The sequence below is a fragment of the Mastomys coucha genome, unplaced genomic scaffold (genome assembly GCF_008632895.1).
Source record: "Mastomys coucha isolate ucsf_1 unplaced genomic scaffold, UCSF_Mcou_1 pScaffold3, whole genome shotgun sequence".
Classification (NCBI taxonomy): domain Eukaryota; kingdom Metazoa; phylum Chordata; class Mammalia; order Rodentia; family Muridae; genus Mastomys; species Mastomys coucha.
The window spans coordinates 61,222,805-61,243,238 of record NW_022196909.1 but is presented as its reverse complement, the minus strand read 5'-3'; the positions used below and the strand labels follow the sequence as shown (position 1 = coordinate 61,243,238).

At 49.5% G+C, this 20,434-nt stretch overlaps 1 protein-coding gene across 1 annotated transcript in view; it reads left to right on the top strand.

The window, feature by feature from the left end:
- Ptk7 (protein tyrosine kinase 7 (inactive)) overlaps positions 1–20,434 on the top strand; it is a 65,321-nt gene that overhangs the window by 24,462 nt on the left and 20,425 nt on the right. Inside the window, exons 2-7 of the mRNA XM_031346799.1 lie at positions 12,599–12,886; positions 13,509–13,611; positions 13,936–14,126; positions 14,225–14,375; positions 17,855–18,003; positions 18,241–18,507. Of these exons, the coding sequence (XP_031202659.1) occupies positions 12,599–12,886; positions 13,509–13,611; positions 13,936–14,126; positions 14,225–14,375; positions 17,855–18,003; positions 18,241–18,507 (1,149 nt within the window). The remainder of the gene's footprint in view (positions 1–12,598; positions 12,887–13,508; positions 13,612–13,935; positions 14,127–14,224; positions 14,376–17,854; positions 18,004–18,240; positions 18,508–20,434) is intronic.

Genomic DNA, 20,434 nt, shown 5'->3' with positions numbered 1-20,434 from the left:
ACAGGGTTTCTCTGTGTAGCCCTGGCTGTCTTGAAACTCAGTCTGTAGACCAGGCTGGCCTTGAACTCAGAAATCTGCCTGCCTCTTGCCTCCCAAGTGCTGGGATTAAAGGCATGTGCTACCACTGCCTGGCATTGCTTATTTAATTTTTAATTTTCTATGTATGACAATTTTGCCTGCTTGTATGTTCGATGCACCATGTATATATACATGATGCCTGAGGAGGCTCTGATCCCCTGGAACTGGAGTTAGAGACAGTTGTGAGCAGCCGCCCTGTGAATGCTGTGAATCAAATGCAGATCCTCTGGAAGAGCATCCCATGCTTGCTCTTACCGCTAAGCTTTCTCTCCATCCCCAGTGCCCAGATCTTTCTAAATTGCAGGTTGAGCCAGAGTCTTGCTCAGTTGCCTAAACTGATCTTAAACTTGCTATTTGGCCCTAGCTGGCCTTGAATGTGATTCTCCTGCCTCACCTTCCCAGTAACTGGGACTACAGGCCTTGCACCACTCTGAGCAGCCACTGTGCCTTAGAGGAGCAGTAAGGTCCCCAAGCCGCAGGACTGCTGGGTCAGGGGTTCTGGAAAAGTTGGGTAGAAATTGGCCTGCTGTCATCTTGCTCTGGCCTAATGGCTCAGACCATTTTTAGATGTCAGGAAGCGTTACAACATGGCACATTTCTTATGTTGAATAATGGATGAGGCCAGGGAAGGCACTGTACTCTTCCTGATGAATTATTTACTAGGAGCCTCTAAATTGAGGGCTCTCTATTATAAACGCCCCGAATCTTGCACAGGTGTGTAGCCCTCCCCTCCACCCACTCTCTTTCCCTTCTGCACAAAGCCCTCACCTTCACCTTCATTATATATGCCTTTGCCCTGAACAGACCCTGGGGCCTATGTATGGCCAGCCACTGTTTGGGTCTGATGTCCCCTCAGACACTCTACAGAGTTCCCTTCCTGGCCTACCTGCCAAGCCATTGCGACAGCCTAGTGGTAGAGTGTTCGCCTGGCATGCATAAAACTCTAAGATCTAATCCCTAGGATTGCAGAGAGAATAAAACAGAACAAACCAACCCCCCCAAAACAAAACAAAACAAAAAAACCCTAAAACAACAACAGAAAAAAAACCCCAAGTCATTTGTAGTGCGGTTAAGAGTTTGTAGTGTCAGCAGTGTGGTGACATTTATGAGGAGCCACCAAGTATTTGAAGAAGTCCGATGGCTTGACTGTAATCACACAGCTGGCCCATCCAGACCTCAGATGCCCTCCTCAGCCCTGCACGAGAGGGCAGGACCTGCCCCCCATCAGTGGGGGCTGAGCAGCAGGCGCGGCTGCATTTATGACACATTACAAGGCTTTGCCCACCTCTCCTGTACATTAGTCAGCATTTTCCAGGCCCGTGGAGGCAGAAGTGGCTAAGAAGACAGTGTTTGGTGGTATAGGGCAGGATCTTCATGTGACATCCTGCCCCCTTCGCCCACTCCTCAGGATCCTCACCCATACTCCTGGTACCATGAATATAACCTTGTCTCAAACCATCAGCACTTCCAAGTGGCCTCGGTTTTTTTGTTGTTGTTTTTTGTTTTGTTTTGTTTTTTCTTCCTCCTTCAGTCTGGATCCTTCCCTTTGTGTCCCAGGCTGTTCTGGCCTTTTAGGTCTTTGGGGAAAGCCCCCCAAGACCACCGCCTGCAGAAAAGGGCTGGCCCAGAAGCAGCTGCTGGTAAAGACAGGTGGGCAACTCTTCTCTGGGAGGGAAGGGAGGCAGGGGCAGGGGCTGAGTGTGGCCCTGACTCCTGGGCCCTACCTCCAGAGGACAGCCCAGCTGCTGAGGGGGGCTTCAGCCTCCCGCACATATGTTCGACATCACCACACGTCCCAGCCACGTGGCAGATGCCGCTTGCCACAGGCCTCCCACATCATGTCATAGCAAAGCGATTTCCTCACATTCCGCTGCCTTGGCTGCTCGGAAGTGGTTTGCCGAACATTTCTAAGTATAAAAATAGGAGACTAATGATGCTCATGTCCCTTTGAAACCAGCTGAGGTCCAGCCTCTCAGACGACTTTTGGAGCAAAGAGGATGGAGAACAGAAGAGGCAAGGCTGGGGTGTGGGGGGACAGGATATTGAGGCCCCGAGGATGCCCAGACACTTGGGGGAAACAGGAGTCCCTCTGCATGTAAGGAGGAAGGTATGTTGTGAACTTCACACTGTGAACAGCTATGCTCAGCTACCTGCTTTTTTTTTAAAAAAAAAAAAAATTTGTCTTGTTTTCTAGACAGGGTTTTCTCTGTGTAACCCCTGGCTGTGCCAGAACTCGCTCTGTAGACCAGGCTGGCCTCAGATTCTACCTGCTTCTGCCTCCAGAGTGCTGGGACTAAAGTTGTGAGCTACCAACCTGGCTTAAAAAAAATAACTTGTATTGCATTGGAGAGATGGCTCAGGGGTTAACAGCACTGGCTGCTCTTCCAGAGGTCCTGAGTTCAATTCCCAGCAACCACATGGTGGCTTACAACCATCTGTAATGAGGTTGGATGCCCTCTTCTGGTGTGTCTGAGGACAACTACAATCTTAAGATGAGCTATGGTGTATATACATATATGTGTGTGTGTATAAAATAAATAAATCTTAAAAAAAATAATTTGTATTGAAATAGTCTCACTATATAGCCCTGGCTGTCATGGAACTTTCCATGTAGATTATTAAGATGACCTTGAACTCACAGAGATCTTCTTGCTTCTGCCTCCCGAGTTTTGGGATTAAAGGTATGCACCAGCACATGCTGCTGCTGATTTTTATTATCACTTTAAGATTTATTTTTATTTTTGTGTGTATGTGGTGTGTGTGTGTGTGTGTGTGTGTGTGTGTGTGTGTGTCGTATGATGTGTGTGGGTGAGTGTGTGCAGGTGCCCACAGAGGTGAGTGTGTGCAGATGCCCACAGAGGTAGAAGAGGCATGAAATTTCCTGGAGCAGCGTGATGTGGGTGCTGGGAACTGAACTTGGGTCCTTTGGAAGAGCAGCAAGTCCTCTTTAACTCCAGAGGCATCTCTTCATCTCTCTCAAAATGAACCCCCCCCTTTTTTTTTTTTTGCTTCTCTTGCCCAAACCCAACAGTTCATTCGTCATCTGAGGAGGACAGCAGGATGTAGGTGCAGGCCTCAGGAATGGAGCTTCAAAACAATGTAAGTGGAAGTAAGAGCTGGTGTACAGCAGACACAATGTAAGGCAGTCTCCATAAGTTAAAAAATAGCCATTCAGGGGCGGGAGAGATGGCTCAGCAGTTAAGACCACTGGCTGCTCTTCTAGAGGCCCCAGGTTCAAATCTCAGCATCCACATGACAGTTCACAACTGTCTGTAATTCCAGTTACAGGGGATACAATACTCTCACATAAAACACCAGTGTAAATCTAAACAAACAAACAAACAAACTTGTTTAGGAGGTGAGAAGTTGGCCCAGCGTTTAGGAGTGCTGACAGCTTTTACAGAGGACCTGAGTTCAGTTTCTAGCTCCTGTGTTAGTTGCCTATCACCTCTAACTCCAGTTTCAAGGCTATCTGACGCCCTCTTCTGGCCTAACACTGGACACACACATACACAAACCCATACACATAAACATAGCTAAATACTACATGTAGAGCAACTATTGTGGTTTAGAATGCTACATTCAATCAAAAGGATTTACATTAAATCCAACAGAATGGTTGTGGGGAGGTGTATGGACAGGGAATTAGTGGACAAAAAACAAAACAAAACAAAAAACAAAGAAAAGCCTTACTTTCTCTGGCGATATCATAGGAAGAATGTAGACCTGAGAGCCAGGGGTAGGTGCTCACTCTGGCATTGATGAAGGCACCCTGACTCCAAGGTGTCTGTAAAAGTGTGCTGAGGGACCGGGGGACATGGCTCAGTGGGCAAAACCCTGCTGTATGAGCGTGAGGACCAGACTTTAGATGTCCAGAACCTTCTTAGTTAGGAGATAGGCATGGCCACTGCCTCTGATCCCAGTGCATGGGAGGCAAGCTGGCTAGCCAGACAAGCCGAAGCAGGAGTTCTTGGTAAGAGTGACTGAGAGAGATACACGCACACATACACACCACACACACACACACGCACACATCAGACACACCACACACACACACACACACACCATACATTACAAATCACAAACACACGCCACACACACCATACAGATACACATACATACACACATACACACACACACACACACACACATACACTTATTATATCACGCACATATACATACAAAAATAAATACTGCTGATCAGTGCTGAGAATTCCATGGCTCAGAAATAGCACAGCATCTTACAGAACCTGGCAAGAGATGGGCAGGCGTTGTCACTGAGTGGGACTCTTCCAGAGTAGAGCCGCTTTCTCTGTTCTGTTCCATATGGTGACTGACGGTACATGTGCATGGGACTCCTGTGTACTTCAGATGTGACGAGGGGACGGAGTCTGAGGAAGAGAGTTTTTAACTTTATTTCTTGTTCTTTTTATTATTTTTAAAATTGATGTGTGTGTGTTTGTGTGTGTGTGTGTGTGTGTGTGTATGTATGTGTATCTGTATGATGTGTGGGGCGTGTGTTTGTGATTTGTAATGTATGGTACGTGTGTGTGTGTGTGTGTGTGTGTGTGTGTGGTGTGTCTGATGTGTGCGTGTGGTGACTTTATGTATAACATGTAGGTGCCCAAAGGGTTCAGAAAGCTTCAGATCCCACGGAGGATGGTTGTGAGCCACCTGATGTGAGCGCTGGGTCCTCTAGAAGAGCAGCTAGTACTTAACTGTTGGGCTGTCTCTCCGACTCACATGGATGTCATTTCACATTAAGTTAAATTTAAATAGGCTCATGTAAGATGGGGGTGGTGCAGAAATCTGTTCAAGGCTCCCATCTTCCAAACCAGAAAGTCGGGCCCATAGACGAAAATCAAATTGGCTGTGTTAGATGAAAGTAAATCTAGAACCCCATTTCATGTGAGAGGGGCAGTCACATGGCCATTCTCAGCCCAACCCAAGGGGGTCAAATGACCGTTTCATGGGGGGTCCCCTGTGACCATTAGAAAACACATTACAATTCATAACAGTAGCAAAATTACAGATATGAAATAGCAACAAAAATAATGTTATGGTTGGGGGTCACCACCATGTGAGGAACTGTCGTAATGGGTCGTAGCATCAGGGAGGTTGAGAACCACTGTCACTCGTGGGGTCTTTTCCTAGTGTCCTAGCCACTGGGAGGGGCACAGAAGCATCATCATGCAGACAAATGTCAGCCCTCCGTGGTGGGTGTGGCACATGGCCTCAGTGGCATGGGAACGCAGTAGAGAAGCTCATAAGGAGGCCAAGCCTGGAAGAGCAAAGGTGACAGATCCTTCTCCACTATGCTCCCAGCTGCCTCAGGCCCAGTGCACCTGCCATGTGGAGAGGGTCACAAGTAATCCCTCCAAGGCCTGGCCCCACATTTTCTAAACGAGAGCCAACTGTGCAGCTGAAGGCTGGGGTGGGGACACAGCCTGGAGCGTGGAGCCTCTTGAGTCTCCAGGGCTTCCCAGCGTCCTTGGAGCTAATTAATTCAGAGTTATGTCCTGGAGCCTGGGCAGGGGTGTTTGGCTAGGGTTATGTTCTAGGAGGACTAGAACCCAGGTCTCCCTGCTCTGCGTTTCTTCATGACCACCACTTCACTCTAAATTGATGTCCATTGCTGCTTCCTTGGGGACATGTACAGATGTGTAAGAGTCTCTGCAGATGAAGCACATTTGTCGGGGTCTACCCTGCCCATAGACGACAGGGAGGTGTCATACCTATGGTGTGGCCAGTGGCTGTGGAGCCCTTAAGCCTCAACTCTCTGCTTGGATACACATGGTGCTGGATACACGTGCTTATCCTCAGACCTGTTAGTGCTGAACTACTGTGTCCTTAGAGGGGGCGGGAAAGGACATCTCAACTCGAAGACACAGATAACAAGCTAGGCGAGCCGGGAGGTGACTGGGCTTGCCAATCATCCCTGTGATTTATTCCCACAGTGGTAGAGATGTATTCCTCAGGTGCTCTCTAATCCTGGAAAGGCCGCTCAGCAGTTAGAACCACTGGTTGCTTTTCCAAAGGACCAGGGTTGGATCCCAACACCCTGATAAACTTGCCTGTAGTCCTAGCAAGCAAGGGAGTTGGAAGTTCAAGGCCATCCTCCACTGTATGGCAGGCCACCATAAGCTGCATGAAACCCAGCCTCAAGGAAGAATGACAAAGGGACCTGGAGTGGTAGCTGAGCAGTTACGACTGTTCGCGGCTCTTGCAAAGACCTGGGTTCGGTTCTCTGGACCCACATTCCTCTTGGCCATGTATAACTCCAAGCCCAGGGGATCTGATGCCCTCTTCTGGTCCCCAAGGTCACCTACACACATGTAGCATAACTCAAGCAGACACAGACATATAAATAAATTTTAAAGAGAAGAGTAAGTAGAAGTTTCCACACAGAGAGTCTCGTGTTGGGGACTGTGGATTTGTGGGACAGGAGCCCGGCTGCTCTCTTACCTGGAACATTTGTGCTTCACCAGGTGAAGGTTACTTGTCCTGGCCTGTACCTTAGTGTTGCTCCAGAACTGGCATGGAAACCTGGCACAGTGTCCCTCATTTCTGTTGATACTGCTCCAGCAGATCCACTTTGGTCTCGGTTCTAGGGGCCACTTGAAGTTGAGGATTTTCCTCATAGGGACCTGGGCCTTAGAGCTGGCAGTTTAGTCTTGAGCTGTGGTGTGCAAGATGTAGCCAGGTATGTATGAATGGTGGCCCTCGGGCATAGAGGAGGTAGTATAGTCCCTCTCTTGAACATACTCTACCATGTAAAATGCCTTGTGGTGCCCCAGCGCCTGTACCTGGGACTCTTGGACTGACAAGGTATATAGCTCAGTAACTAGGGTTGCAAGGGCTCAGTACAAAGAGTGCGGTTTTACAAGAGGGAGAAGAAGGAATCAGAATTATTTAGTTACTTTATGTAGATTTTGAGCCCTGTACAGGTCCTGGAGGCATTTCCCCGCATAGGTCAGAGGGTTAAGCCTTGAGAGACAGGCAGCCGAAGTGGATGCGTCGTTCAATGAATTAGCCAAAATTACTTAGAATCGGAGTATGTAGTGAAAGCTTCCTGTTACTTGGGGGGTGAAGGCATGTATGCGTAACCTCCTCACTTGGAAGACAGAGGCAGGAGGATCTCAAATCCAAGGTAATCTTGAGCTACACTGGAAGACCCTGTTTGTAAAGAGCAAGGACTAACAGCAGGTCTTCTGGAACACTCATTTAATCTTACGCTCAGGGCACCGAGGCAGGCGGATCACCGTGAGCTAGAGGTCAGCCTGATCTCCATAGCCAGCTCCAGGCCAGCCACAGCTATGTAGTGAGACCTCTTTGCAAAGTGTCCCCTCGTGCGCACGTCAAGGGCTGGGTGTGTAATTCCATGGGAGAGCACTTTGCTTTGGCATGTATAAGGCCTTGAGTTTGAACCCCAGTACCACAAAACAAAATCCCCCAAACCAAACTTTTTGCCATTCCTTCCATTTGTGACTGTGTTGTCACATGTGTAAACACACACCATGCACACAGACTGGATGGGTCTGGAGCCCAGAGAACACCCAGGGGCTGGGTGTTAGATCAGGACGTGCATCGGTTGTGCTTGGGTGCCAGGCATAGAGCAAAAAATTGGCCTTTTTTCTTTAAGATGAAACTCGCTGGGCGTGGAGGCGCACGCCTTTAATCCCAGCATTTGGGAGGCAGAGGCAGGCAGATTTCTGAGTTCAAGGCCAGCCTGGTCTACAGAGTGAGCTCCAGGACAGCCAGAACTATACAGAGAAACCCTGTCTCGAAAAATAAATAAATAAATAAATAAATAAATAAGAAAGGTGAAACTCATCCTTTTATTTTAAAGATTTATTTATTTACTTATTTATTTAATGTGTGAGTACACTGTAGCTGTCTTCAGACACATCAGAAGAGGACTTTAGATCCTATTACAGATGGTTACGAGCCTCCATGTGGTTGCTGGGAATTGAACTCATGGCCTCTGAAAGAACAGTCGGTTCTCTTAACCACTGAGCTCTTAACCATCTCTCCAGCTCTGGCTTTTTTTTTTTTTTTAAAGAGGCTAGGACTAGGGGGCTGGAGAGATGGCTTAGGGGTTAAGAGCACTGACTGCTCTTCCAAAGGTCCTGAGTTCAATTCCCAGCAACCACATGATGGCTCACAACCATCCATAATGAGATCTGATGCCCTCTTCTGGTATGTCTGAAGACAGCTACAGTGTACTTACATATAATAAATAAATAAATCTTAAAAAAAAAAAAAAAAGAGGCTAGGACTGGGGACAGTCATGTGTCTATGTAGTGGACTGTTAACAAGCCATAGGTAAGGCTGGGAAATGCCCTTGTGAGGTATTTGAAGCTCGAGCTATGCTGGGGATCCTGCGTGGTAGAGAGATGGCTCTGCTGGCATCTTGTTGCCAAGGAGCTCGGGCTGCTCATGCCCACAGGCAAAGCTCCTACCTGCCTGCTCCCTTTCTGGATGCTCCATGGTGGATGTGGACCTTGCATATATAAATCCACTTAGCCCCTGAACAGCCTGGATGGTAGCCTGGGTTCTCAGCACCCCCAGATTATACCTGGGCAGGGCTGCTTGGTGGCAGGCCGTTATCGAGTAGGTCGCTGTGCTGCAGCTCCACAGGGCCCAGTGAAGAGAGACGGGCAGCTTTAGGAGACCCAGGACCAGTGAGTCCAGAGAAGGCTTTTCTCAGACCACAGACCTGAGGCCATCCCTCTAGTTAGAGCTAAGGACAGGAATGTACCACCTCGAGATAGGTACCACCTTAGTCCCCAAAAGCTGCCTCTGCACAAAGCTAAGAGCTGCTGGGGTCTGGTGTCGCTGCCAGGGACTCTCCGGTTCCTTGAAACATCGATGGAGCAATGTTTACAACAAGCCATGCAGGTTGGCAGCCTGGGCACATTCCCACTGCCTTCTGAGCAAATGTGGGGGCCACTGAGCAGGGGCTCTGAGAAGCCCGGAGGCTCCTTTCTGCTGGCTTTGGAAGCATCTAAGTCTACCCCAGCCAGGCACTAACCAGGACCTGCTGTGAAATGACGTCAGGACAGAGGCCCCTGGGAGGCCTGGCTTTGATGTTTCCCAGGCCATGTCATAGGGATGCGGGATGGTGGGGGGGGCGGGGCTCTGAGTGGCAGTCTGGGAATGCTGCTGCTCTGGTCACAGCTCTGGAGAAGCGTAGCCCTGGCCCCAGGAGGGGATGTAGAAAGCTGAAGGGGTGGGGGTGGCAGCTGAGCTGTGGCCCTCAGAGTTACACAGGCTCTTCTCATATTTCTGCAGGTGGTCTGGGGTTCCTGTACCCCCAGGGCCTGTTCCTTCGTCCCACCCATCATCTGGTTGTCCTCTGCTCTCTGGTGGCGAATTCTCTTCTGTCCAGGCTTTGGGCACATCCCTGAGCCGCGGCACGAGGAGAGTTGTCTAATGTTCTGAGGATTCGAGTCCTTGAGCAGGAGGAGAGTTCACGGGAGAGAGTTAATGGTAGTTGCCTCTTACCAAAGGTGAACTCTGGTCAAGGCATTTCACACGCATAGCTGCTTTTGTGGCTCACAAGAGCTTCCTGTGGGAAGGACTTGGAGCATGACAGGATCAGACTTGGATCTGTCTGAAGCTGAACACACTCGAATATCCTTAAAAATAAAATAAGCCTTTAAGGGAAAAAAAAACCCACACATGCAATCAAGTTGCCCCCCCCCACATTCCCCCCCACCCCGCAAAAAAAAAAATGTATCGGTTTAGTCAGTAAGATCGTTAAACAGCTGGCCCTTGCCATCAGGCCTGGCAAAGAACCCAAGTTCAATTCCTGGAACCTATATAGTAGAAGGAGAGAACCAACTCTCTAACAAATTATCCTCTGCCTACACAAACACACACACACACACACACACACACACACACACACACACATACACACAAATACACACACACACACACACAAATAGAACCACCTCAGAACTCATGGCCTACTTAGTGTAGTGCTTGCCAAACAAGCATGAAGACCTGAGTTCAATCCCCAGAGCCCACATAGAAATCCAGGTGTAATGGCGTATCCTTGGAGCCTTATAACAGAGGGGCATAAGACAGAAGGCTTCCGTGGGGCTCATTGGCCAGGCAACCTGGCCTACTTGATAAATTCCAGATCAGTGAGAGAGCCTGTTTCAGGCAACAAAAATGGAAAACTGCTGAGGAGTGGTACCTGAGGTTGACCTCTGGCCTCTTCATACATGTGCACATGTGTATGCACACACACACACACACACTTTTTTTTTTTTTTTGAGACAGGGTTTCTCTGAGAGCCTGCCTATCCTGGAACTCACTCTGTAGACCAGGCTGGCCTCGAACGCAGAAATCCACCTGCCTCTGCCTCCCAAGTGCTGGGATTAAAGGCATGCGCCACCGCCGCCTGGCCACACTTTTTTTTTTTTTAAAGACTCATGTGTTTTAAGCAAGTTTACAATCTTGTGTTCGACTGTGTTCATACTACTCTGAGCATCAAGTTGAACCCCCTTGCTATTGCCCAAGGTGGTGTCTCTGCTCTTTGGTGACCATCCTGGAGCTCTAGGTTGACGGTCCCATGATTTGGGTGAATTGCATTCACAGAGGACTGTGGAGTAGAGCTGATTCTGCCTGTCACAGAAGGAGGCTGGCAAGTGTTCCCGATTGATACCAGGCCTGCCCTAGACATGAGTTTCCTTCAGGTCACCCAGTGTTCTCTGAGTGTCTTTGTGAGCTTGGTACTGTCTGTGGGAGGCATGTCTGCCACACTACCTGACTGTGAGGAAACCGACTCGCCCTTGTAGGATCAGATGTTTCCAGGGCCGGGCTAGGAAGAGGGTGAGATGAGGGGCTCACTTTTTTAGGTTATAGGCATGGCGTGGTAACATGTGTGTTGTCTGACCTTTAGTAATCCCTTCATATTTCTAGGCCTGAGTTTACAGTACCACAAAGGGGTTTCTACTGTGATGCCTAGCAGGGACAGGACTACACCCCTGTGGAGTATTTAGAAATGGATAGGGGAGTGACTGCGTTGGCACAGTAACTGAGGTGTGCCTGAGGGCATGTTTGTTAACTGGCACAGTGGGTGGGATCACCCTGCTTGGTAGAGAATTGTCTTGCACTGAGAAGCAGTAGAACCCCACTAAGAAGGAAGAAGGGTGCTTTCGGACACTTTCAGCTCCCTGAATGTTTTGTGTTAGGGGTTGTGGGCCTTTGGGAAGGTCGGGAGGTAGACTGGTTTCAGAATAGCCCCTCACGTGGACCTAGCCCTGTTAGATCCTACCACTTGTATTGGCATCAACTCTGAGAAGACAGAATCTCCTGCCTGAAGAGCCAAACCTCATCTCTAGGGTCCTTAGAGCGCTGGCTGGGCTGTGATTGCTCCCCAGTGACTTGGAAAGGAATGGCAGAAGAAAACCTTGTTAGTGCCTCCCTCTCCTTATATGGCCCTGAGCCTGCTTCTTCCTGGTGACTGGGAACATCTCTTCTACGTTTAAGCCCGGCGGGTCCGAGACTCTGCCAGGCACCCATGTGGCAGGAACAAAGCCTAGTGTGTTACTTCTGACGCCGCCTTAACTATGCCACCCGCATGCCCAGCCCTGCCCTACACCTGCCTAGCCCATCTGCTCACATAGGTGTTTGATTTTCCGATGTTGCCCCTGGCCCTGGTTCTGTCTTTGGCTGCAGGGTGGAGGCTCCTTGTTCATAGTGGTCCCTAGTTGGGACGACCGCTGAGTGACCACGTGCAGGAAGGTCAGCTGCTTTATGTACAAACCTGTGGCTTTGACTACAGCTGGATTCTCAGAGAGATAGACGGGACATCAGGGCCGTAGCTTTTGTGTCCAGAGTATTTTGGCTTCTCTAGTGAAAGAGTCACGTCTCGGTGCTGCAGAACATCTATCTGTGGATGGGCTTCAAAGCCCTGGCTACCTTCGTGGCTGGTACTCTAGGGTTTTCTGGCTAAAGTTGCCATTTTCCCATGATGTTCAAGTCAAGATTGAACTTTGTGCTGTTCCTTCCCTCTGGGGTAGGCAAGGGAGGGGTGGGTTACTTTTCATGTCCCCTGGTCCCCAGCCTAGCATCAGGACCTAGGATCCGGTCTTATAGGTCTGGGGCCCTTCTTTTTGGGAAGCTGGATTCGATTGGCTCCACCCAGCCCTCAGGGCACCCTTCTATACTTACAGGCACGAGCTTTCCACACCATCCACTTGGCGTTTACATGGCCACAGACACATCTTGTGTATTTGTCCTTCCTGGCCTCAGAACTCAAGGCTCCTTGACTGGGGACATTCTTGTCTGGATTCTGCAGGGCATCTAGCACAGTTGGAGCTCCTCTGAGGACTTTGCAACTATAGCATTGTTATTTGTGCCTGTGTTTATTTTATTTTATTTTTTGGTTTTTCGAATGCCTGTGTTTATTGACCAGCTGTTTTGGTGGGCCCATTTCCCCTCTGTGTTAGGACGGAGGCCTCAGCTCCTCCTGACCCTGCTTCTCCCACGTCTGCGTCTGCAGGTACCCAAGCCGCTATCATCTTTATCAAGGAGCCATCTTCCCAGGATGCACTTCAAGGGCGCCGGGCGCTGCTCCGTTGTGAAGTTGAGGCTCCGGACCCAGTGCACGTGTACTGGTTGCTCAATGGGGTGCCTGTCCAAGACACTGAGCGGCGGTTTGCCCAGGGCACCAGCCTGAGCTTTGCAGCTGTGGACCGGCTTCAGGATTCTGGTGCCTTCCAGTGTGTGGCTCGGGATAACGTCACTGGAGAGGAAGCCCGCAGTACCAATGCCTCCTTCAACATCAAATGTGAGAACCTGTGGAGGGAGGGTGGTGTGCCTGGTGCAGCCATCAGCCTCAGCAGCTGAGGCCTGGGAGCTTCTGCCTCGGTTGTCCCTGCTGCCAGTTGAATGGGCCAGATAGAGTTCATTTGCGGTACCGAGTGTGTAGATAAGAGGAAGTTAGAAGGCTCCTTCTGCTTCCTCCTCTCCCTCCTCACTTTTCTATCATCTTTGCATCTTCTTCCTCATACTGTCCTCTCTCCTTCCCTCCCATCCATCCTTCCAAACCCTCCCTTCCCTTTTCTTTGCTGTAGATTGGACCTAGGGTCCCATACAAGCTGAGCACATCCTATGACCACAGACAAAAATGAAAGTACCATTCATTTTTCCTACCCTCCCCCTACTGCTTCATGTCTCTGTCCCCTTTATCTACTGGAGGCTTTCATTGAAGTCCTTGGCGTGTATTAAATTTGACCCGCCAGGGACGGTGCACATGCTCTGTACCTGAACCCATAACCTCTGCTGCAGCTTTCAGGGTGCTCACCTGTGTGTGAAAGGCAGGTCCACACCTGAGGGCTCCGTGGTGCCTTCCTTCCCCTTCCCCTTTCCCACATTTGCTCTGCTCACTGCAACTGTGGCCTCTGCTCCAGGGATCGAGGCAGGTCCTGTGGTCCTGAAGCACCCGGCCTCAGAAGCTGAGATCCAGCCGCAGACCCAGGTCACACTTCGTTGTCACATTGATGGGCACCCTCGGTAAGGAGCCATGGAGGATAGGATGGGGGCCCGTAGGTTACCCCAAGTCCTAGAATCTGTGCACATGGACTTTGCTCTATGCTGGAACCACTCCCACCAGCCTCTAGTCGCTGGAGAAGAGGGAAATACTGCATGGGATGACCCTAGACTCTGGGAACTGAGCGATCTGGATCTGTTTGCTTTTATCCCTGAACTAATGTTTGCCCTTATGTAGACTGTTTTCCCTTCTCAGGACCCATTCTTCCACTTGTAAACTGCAGTACCCAGTTCGATGTCTCATTCTGTACCCCCTTTCCCCTGTTTATGACTCCCCATGCCCTACAGGCCTACTTACCAGTGGTTCCGAGATGGAGTCCCCCTCTCAGATGATCAGAGCACGCACACTGTCAGCAGCAGGGAGAGGAACCTAACCCTACGGCCAGCCAGTCCCGAACATAGTGGCCTCTACTCCTGCTGTGCCCACAATGCCTTTGGCCAGGCCTGCAGCAGCCAGAACTTCACCTTGAGTATTGCAGGTGAGCCTGTCATGGGGATAGAAGAGGGGAGGCAGAGCTAGGCGAGGGCCCACTGCCCCCCTGCCTGCTCACCTCTTCCACGCTAACTCTTGCCACAGATGAAAGCTTTGCCAGAGTGGTGCTGGCACCTCAGGACGTTGTTGTGGCAAAGAACGAGGAGGCCATGTTCCATTGCCAGTTTTCAGCCCAGCCACCCCCGAGCTTGCAGTGGGTCTTTGAGGATGAGACCCCCATCACTAACCGAAGCCGGTAAGACGTCTGTAGGTGTGATTCAGTCCAAGTGCATTAGATTTGTCCTTCGTGACTTTGTGTTTCTCCAAGTTTTCAGCAGGTGGCAGCAAGCTGTCCTAATGTCCCTGGAAGTCTTCACCAAGGGCTGTCTCTGGGAAATGCCTTCTGTGACTCCCACAGGGACGCTCCATGGCTGACTTTGAGTCCCTTCTCTTGTTGCCCTCATGGGTCATCTGGGATGGGAGGACAGAGATCAGGGTTGAGTGGTACTCCAAGGGTTGCCAGAGAGGCCGAGTCGGCACAGCCTGCTGTAGACACCAAGCCTGTGCTCCGTCTGCAACCTCCCACATAGCCAAGAACTTCAGCCTCCCCATTCCTCAGGACCCTGCGTGACACCCTGTGGTGTTTAGTGATTTGTTGGAGAATACTGACAGGCTAAACGCCATGGGATTATCCAGCAGGATGTTTTAGAGGAAATTGGAAATAAAGTTAGGAATGGAGTTGTATAAATACCTAAGGAAGCTCAGAACACCAGAGAGAAGGCTGGAGGGTGGGGATGGGGACGGATGGGGGCCAGGGGCCGTTTGGTCATAGTCAGCATAGAAAGACACAACATAGTACTGACACTCAGCAACCAGTGAAGTTTCCTTTATTCGCCTGATGTAATTGCCCAAGGCTCCTTGCCTTTGTCAGCAGACCTAGGCCTAGCCTTGGGAACTCCTGGCCTCTGTACAGTATGATCTAGGCCTAGGATGTTTTCAGCCTCTGAGACATACAGCTGAATAAACTCACCTTTTCTAGTTCTTTTTGAGCTTTGAGCTGGCTGGTTCAACTCAGTTCCTGTCCAAGCTGTCTGATTTAATCTGGCTTCTCCGGGCTTCTCCTGAATTGCTCTGCTTGGCTTCAAACAAACTCTGGCAGTCTGTTCTAATCTTCTGGCTCCTTCTCATTCTCTGGCTCATTCTGTCTTTATCTGTCTTTATCTTGTTTTCTCTTCATCTTGTCTCTTTAAAACTCTCCAGGTAAACCTGCCTCCTTTCCTCTCATGAGAGCTAGGCGTATCCTATTCTGTCAAGTCTTTCTCTGATTCATCACTTTCTCTGCCATTCAATTAGACATCACTTTAAAACATGGGTGCTTCTTTCTACAAACTAACTTTACCGTCATTGTTTCGGATTAAAGGTGTGTGCTAAGGGCTGAGCTGCACCACAACTAGAAACAGATTTTCTTTTAGTAAATAACACAGTCTCAGGGTTCCCAGTGTGGTTAAATACCCTGCAAGAGCATCCACAGCTTCGGAGGAAGCGACTGTCTCTCAAAGGTTCAGGAGGTTTGCCCTTGTGTTGGGGATGCTTGCCCAGCCTCTAGGAGAGGAGAGGACACTTTCGTGGTCCCAGGCTGCCTTTGGTCACTGAGGGCTGTGTCCCTAGGTCAGAGGCCATCTAATTTGGCTGAGAAGCTCTTGTCCTTGACGCCGGGGCCCCTACAGAAAGGTGGTCCCACGATGCTGACAGTCGCACATCTTCCTTTCTCACTTACACTGCACTTTGCCTCACCCTCCTTCCCCAAGATCGAGGTTCTTGCCGTTAGAAAACACGCCTACAAACTGAGCGTGACGACTCATGCCCACAATCCCAAGAAGGTGAGGCAGGAGGATGTAAAATTTGAGGTCAGGAGCTTGGTGGGTAATGTGATTGCTGGGTCTCTTAGTTTGGTTTTATTGCTATAAAGAGACACCATGACCCATGGCAACTTTTTCAAGACAGGGTTTCTCTATGTAGCCCTGGCTGTCCTGGAACTCACTCTGTAGACCAGACTGGCCTCGAACTCCCATGGCAACTCTTATACAGAAAGCTATTTAATGGGGGCTGGCTTACAGTTTCAGAGGTTTAGTAGCAGCCTGCAGGCAGACTTCTTGGGTCCTTTCGAAGGACCCAAGAGTTGTATGTCTTGCTTTACCAGCAACAGAATGGAACTGTGTGCTTGAGCTGGGTGGAGCTTGAGCATAGGAGACCTCAGAGCCCACCCCCACAGTGCACACTGCCTCCAACAAGGCCACACCCCCTAGTAATGCCATTCTTTATAGAGCAAGCATTCACACACATGAGTTTATGGGGGCCAAATCTATTCAAAGCACCACTGTGAGCAAGCGTGAAGACCCGTGTTCAGATCCCCAGCGCCTGAGTAAGAACACTAGACGTGGCAGTGGACATCTGGAACCCAGTGCTGAGGGGCAGATAGGGATCTGGAGGCTTGCTGGCCAGCCAGTCGAGCTGAAATGGTAAGCCCCAGATAGAGTGAGGGACCCTGTCTCATAAAGTAGGGTGAAGTGATGAGACATCTGACATTAACCTTTGACCTAGACATATGCACACACATACATATACACACATGTTGCATGTGCACGCACGCATATACACAGCATGCTATACTCTCACACACACACTGAGGCCACTCTTTAGGTCAGGTCTACCTTGGATGATATAGTAAGTTTGGAGCCATCCTGGAGAGATAGCCCAGTGGTTAAGAACAACGGCTGTCCCTGCAGGGAAACCAGGTTTGATTTTCAGCTCATAGCCACCTGTAACTCCAGTTTCAGGGGATCTGAAGCCCTCTCTGGCCACTACAAGAACCAGGCATGCATATGGTGCACAACATAAATGTAAGCAAAATACTGGTACACATAAATAAAAAATAAAAAATCTGGCCATGGCGGTGCACAGCTTTAATCCCAGCACTCGGAAGGCAGACAGATCTCTGAGTTCGAGGCCAGCCTAGTCTACAGAGTAAGTTCTAGAACAGCCAGGTTTTACACAGAGAAACCCTGTCTTAAAAAACTAAGAGATAGGGACTGATGAGATGGCTCAGCAGGTAAGAGCACCGACTGCTCTTCCAAAGGTACTGAGTTCAAATCCCAGCAACCACATGATGACTCACAACCATCTGTAATGAGATCTACCACCCTCTTCTGGTGTGTCTGAAGACAGCTACAGTGTACTCACATACATAACATAAATACATCTTAAAAAAAAAAAGAAAAAACTAAGATAAGAAAAGAGAAGGTGATAGTGCATCCCTTTATCCCAGAATTCAGGAGGCAGAGCCAGGGGATTTTGTGAGTTCTAGGACAGCCAGGGGCCGGCCAGTCATTAAGACCACCTGCTGATCTGCTGGAGCATCTGGATTTGGTTCAGAGCAGCTACATGGAAGCCTAAACTGTCTGTAATTCCAGTTCCAGAGTTTCTGACGCTTTCTCTGGTCCCCGCTGACCCTAAGCATGCACGTGTTGCAACTATAGACATGCATGCAAACACGTATAAAATAAAAATAATTTTTAAAATGAGAAAAGAAAATATACATACCTACACACAGACAAGGACATGTGCACGTAACATACCCTTCTCACAACATAGACCCTTGCAACATGAAATTCACTGCATCCTCTTTCTGAGGGGGGCCTAGGGCCCCTTCCAGACACTACTCTCTTCCCTCCACAGTCCTCCTCACCTCCGCAGAGCTGTGGTGTTTGCCAATGGCTCTCTCCTGCTGACCCAAGTCCGGCCACGGAATGCAGGAGTCTACCGTTGCATTGGTCAGGGACAGAGGGGCCCACCCATTGTCCTGGAAGCCACTCTTCACCTGGCAGGTGGGTCTCTCGTGCTGAGGTCGGCACTGTATCCAGTGCTCCTGGGGATTTAAGACTCTTGTTTGAATTAGCTAGCATCGTGGAGGGCTAAGAAAGGAAGAGGAGGATGCTGGACTAGAAGAGGAGACGCAGAGAGGAGGAATTGTGGCGGGAGGGAGCCTAGGCTTCTTGTAAAATATCACATACCCAGATGCTCAAGGCAATCAAGCAGTTTCCCTTCTCCTTGTGTCTTTGCAGAGATTGAAGACATGCTGCCATTCGAACCACGGGTGTTCATAGCCGGTGGTGAGGAGCGTGTCGCCTGCCCAGCCCCCCAGGGCCTGCCTACACCCAGTGTTTGGTGGGAGCATGGTGGAGTCCGTCTTCCTGCCCACGGCAGGGTCCACCAGAAGGGCCTGGAGCTTGTGTTTGCCACTATTACTGAGAGTGATGCTGGTGTCTACACCTGCCATGCAGCCAACCTGGCCGGCCAGCGGCGACAGGATGTCAACATCACAGTGGCCAGTGAGTACTTTCCCTGCAGGGTGAGCCTGGGAGGTTTCAGAACAAGGGGCAATGGCTAGAGACTTCCCAGGTACATACCTGTGGTACTCTCTAGGTTCTGGGATCTGTAGCTGCGGGAATATTGGTCATGTGACAGGGGTGAGCCAGGTACAGAGAGAGGTGATTCAGCCAGAGGGAGTGAATGCAGCCTCCCACAAAAGTAGATCCCTGACAGCAGTGGAAGAGTGCTGCCTGGGAGTCTGCAGGCCTGGCTCCCATCTGCCCACTATGCACAAATGCAAGGCCTGGCGTCATGTCCCCTCTGGTTCTGTCTCCTCATCCATACAAGGGTTAAAGCGCGATAGTGGGGAAGATCAAGTGATACAGATGAAAAAGATCTCTCCCTCTCTCTCTCTGAGAAGTAACAGTGGTCAGATGATAGTTTTGTTCTAGTTCATTGTACTTTGTAGGCTTTTAAAAGAAACATTACAGCTGGGCGGTGGTGGCGCACGCCTTTAATCCCAGCACTTGGGAGGCAGAGGCAGGCGGATTTCTGAGTTCGAGGCCAGCCTGGTCTACAGAGTGAGTTCCAGGACAGCCAGGGCTACAGAGAAACCCTGTCTCGAAAAACCAAAAAAAAAAAAAAAAAGAAACATTACTCTGGCTGGAGGGGTGGTTAGGAGCACTCTTCCCTCTTGCAGAGGACCTAGCTTGAGTTCCCAGTACTCAAGTGGTGACTCAAAACTATCTTGAGGACCTGAAACCTTCCTTTGACCTCCACAGGTACTATGAGTGTGGTCCATGTACATCCCTGAAGGCAAAAGATTCTTATATATAAAATAAAAATACATCTCAAGACTTTTTTAAAAAATGAGACATTTTGGTGACATTCTTCCCATATGGATAATGAAATTGGGCCAGGGATGTAGCTCATAGCAAGTAGATTGAGTATTTCCTTGTCTGCCATGCACAAAGCACTCGTGTGTTCGCCAGTGCCATGGATGCTGGGAATAGCACTTATAACCTGAGTGCTCAAGTGGAGGAGTCGTGGGGATCAGATGTTCTAGGACAGTCTCAGCTCTAGGAAGCCCTGCTTCAGAATAACGAATACTTACATCTCGGAAGACATAGTGCTTTGCACGTGGGCACCTGATTCAGATGAGAAGCCTCAGCTCACATATTCACATATGAGGTGCGGAGCGTGCTTACATAGCAGCATATAAACAGATGAGAGCTGTAGAGCTAGCTCTGACCAAGACCTGGGGGTCATCTGCTCTGTTGGGTACCAGTGGCCAGCTTTGTCTTTCATGTGGTGGGTAAACTGAGGCATGCAGCCATTGGAGGTCAGTGCTTAGAGCTACTGATGGGAATGGATCCCTATAGGTATAGGGGCTGCTGCCAATGGCGGCCAGTGATTAGAGAAGCTACTCAGGAGACTGCTCTCAGAGGAAACAAAGCTGAATGTTCTGGGGCTGGTACTCCCTGTGGCCAGTGGAAAGAACGCTTAACTCCATGGGGCTCATGAGAAAGCAAAGGAAAGAAAGAAAATTCACACACACACACACACACACACACACTGGATAAAATAAAAGACAGAGTCCAATAACTTTATACACATAAATACATACATGCATACATACATTCATGCATAAATACATACATAATACAGAAGTATAGACAGACAGACATATTCACACATAGAATAGTTAGAGCAAAGCTCCAGCAAACAGGCTCCAAGCATTTCACACACACACACATATATACATACATACACACAATTGGTGGATGGAGCAAGCTCCAACACGTGCCCAGACAAGCTTTACACACACATACATACACATAGTCATGGTTGATGGGTGGAAGGAACAGCATGCCAACCCCATTCACACAAACCCGACACATATACATACATGCACACAGTTGATGGATGGAAGGAGCCATGGTCCAA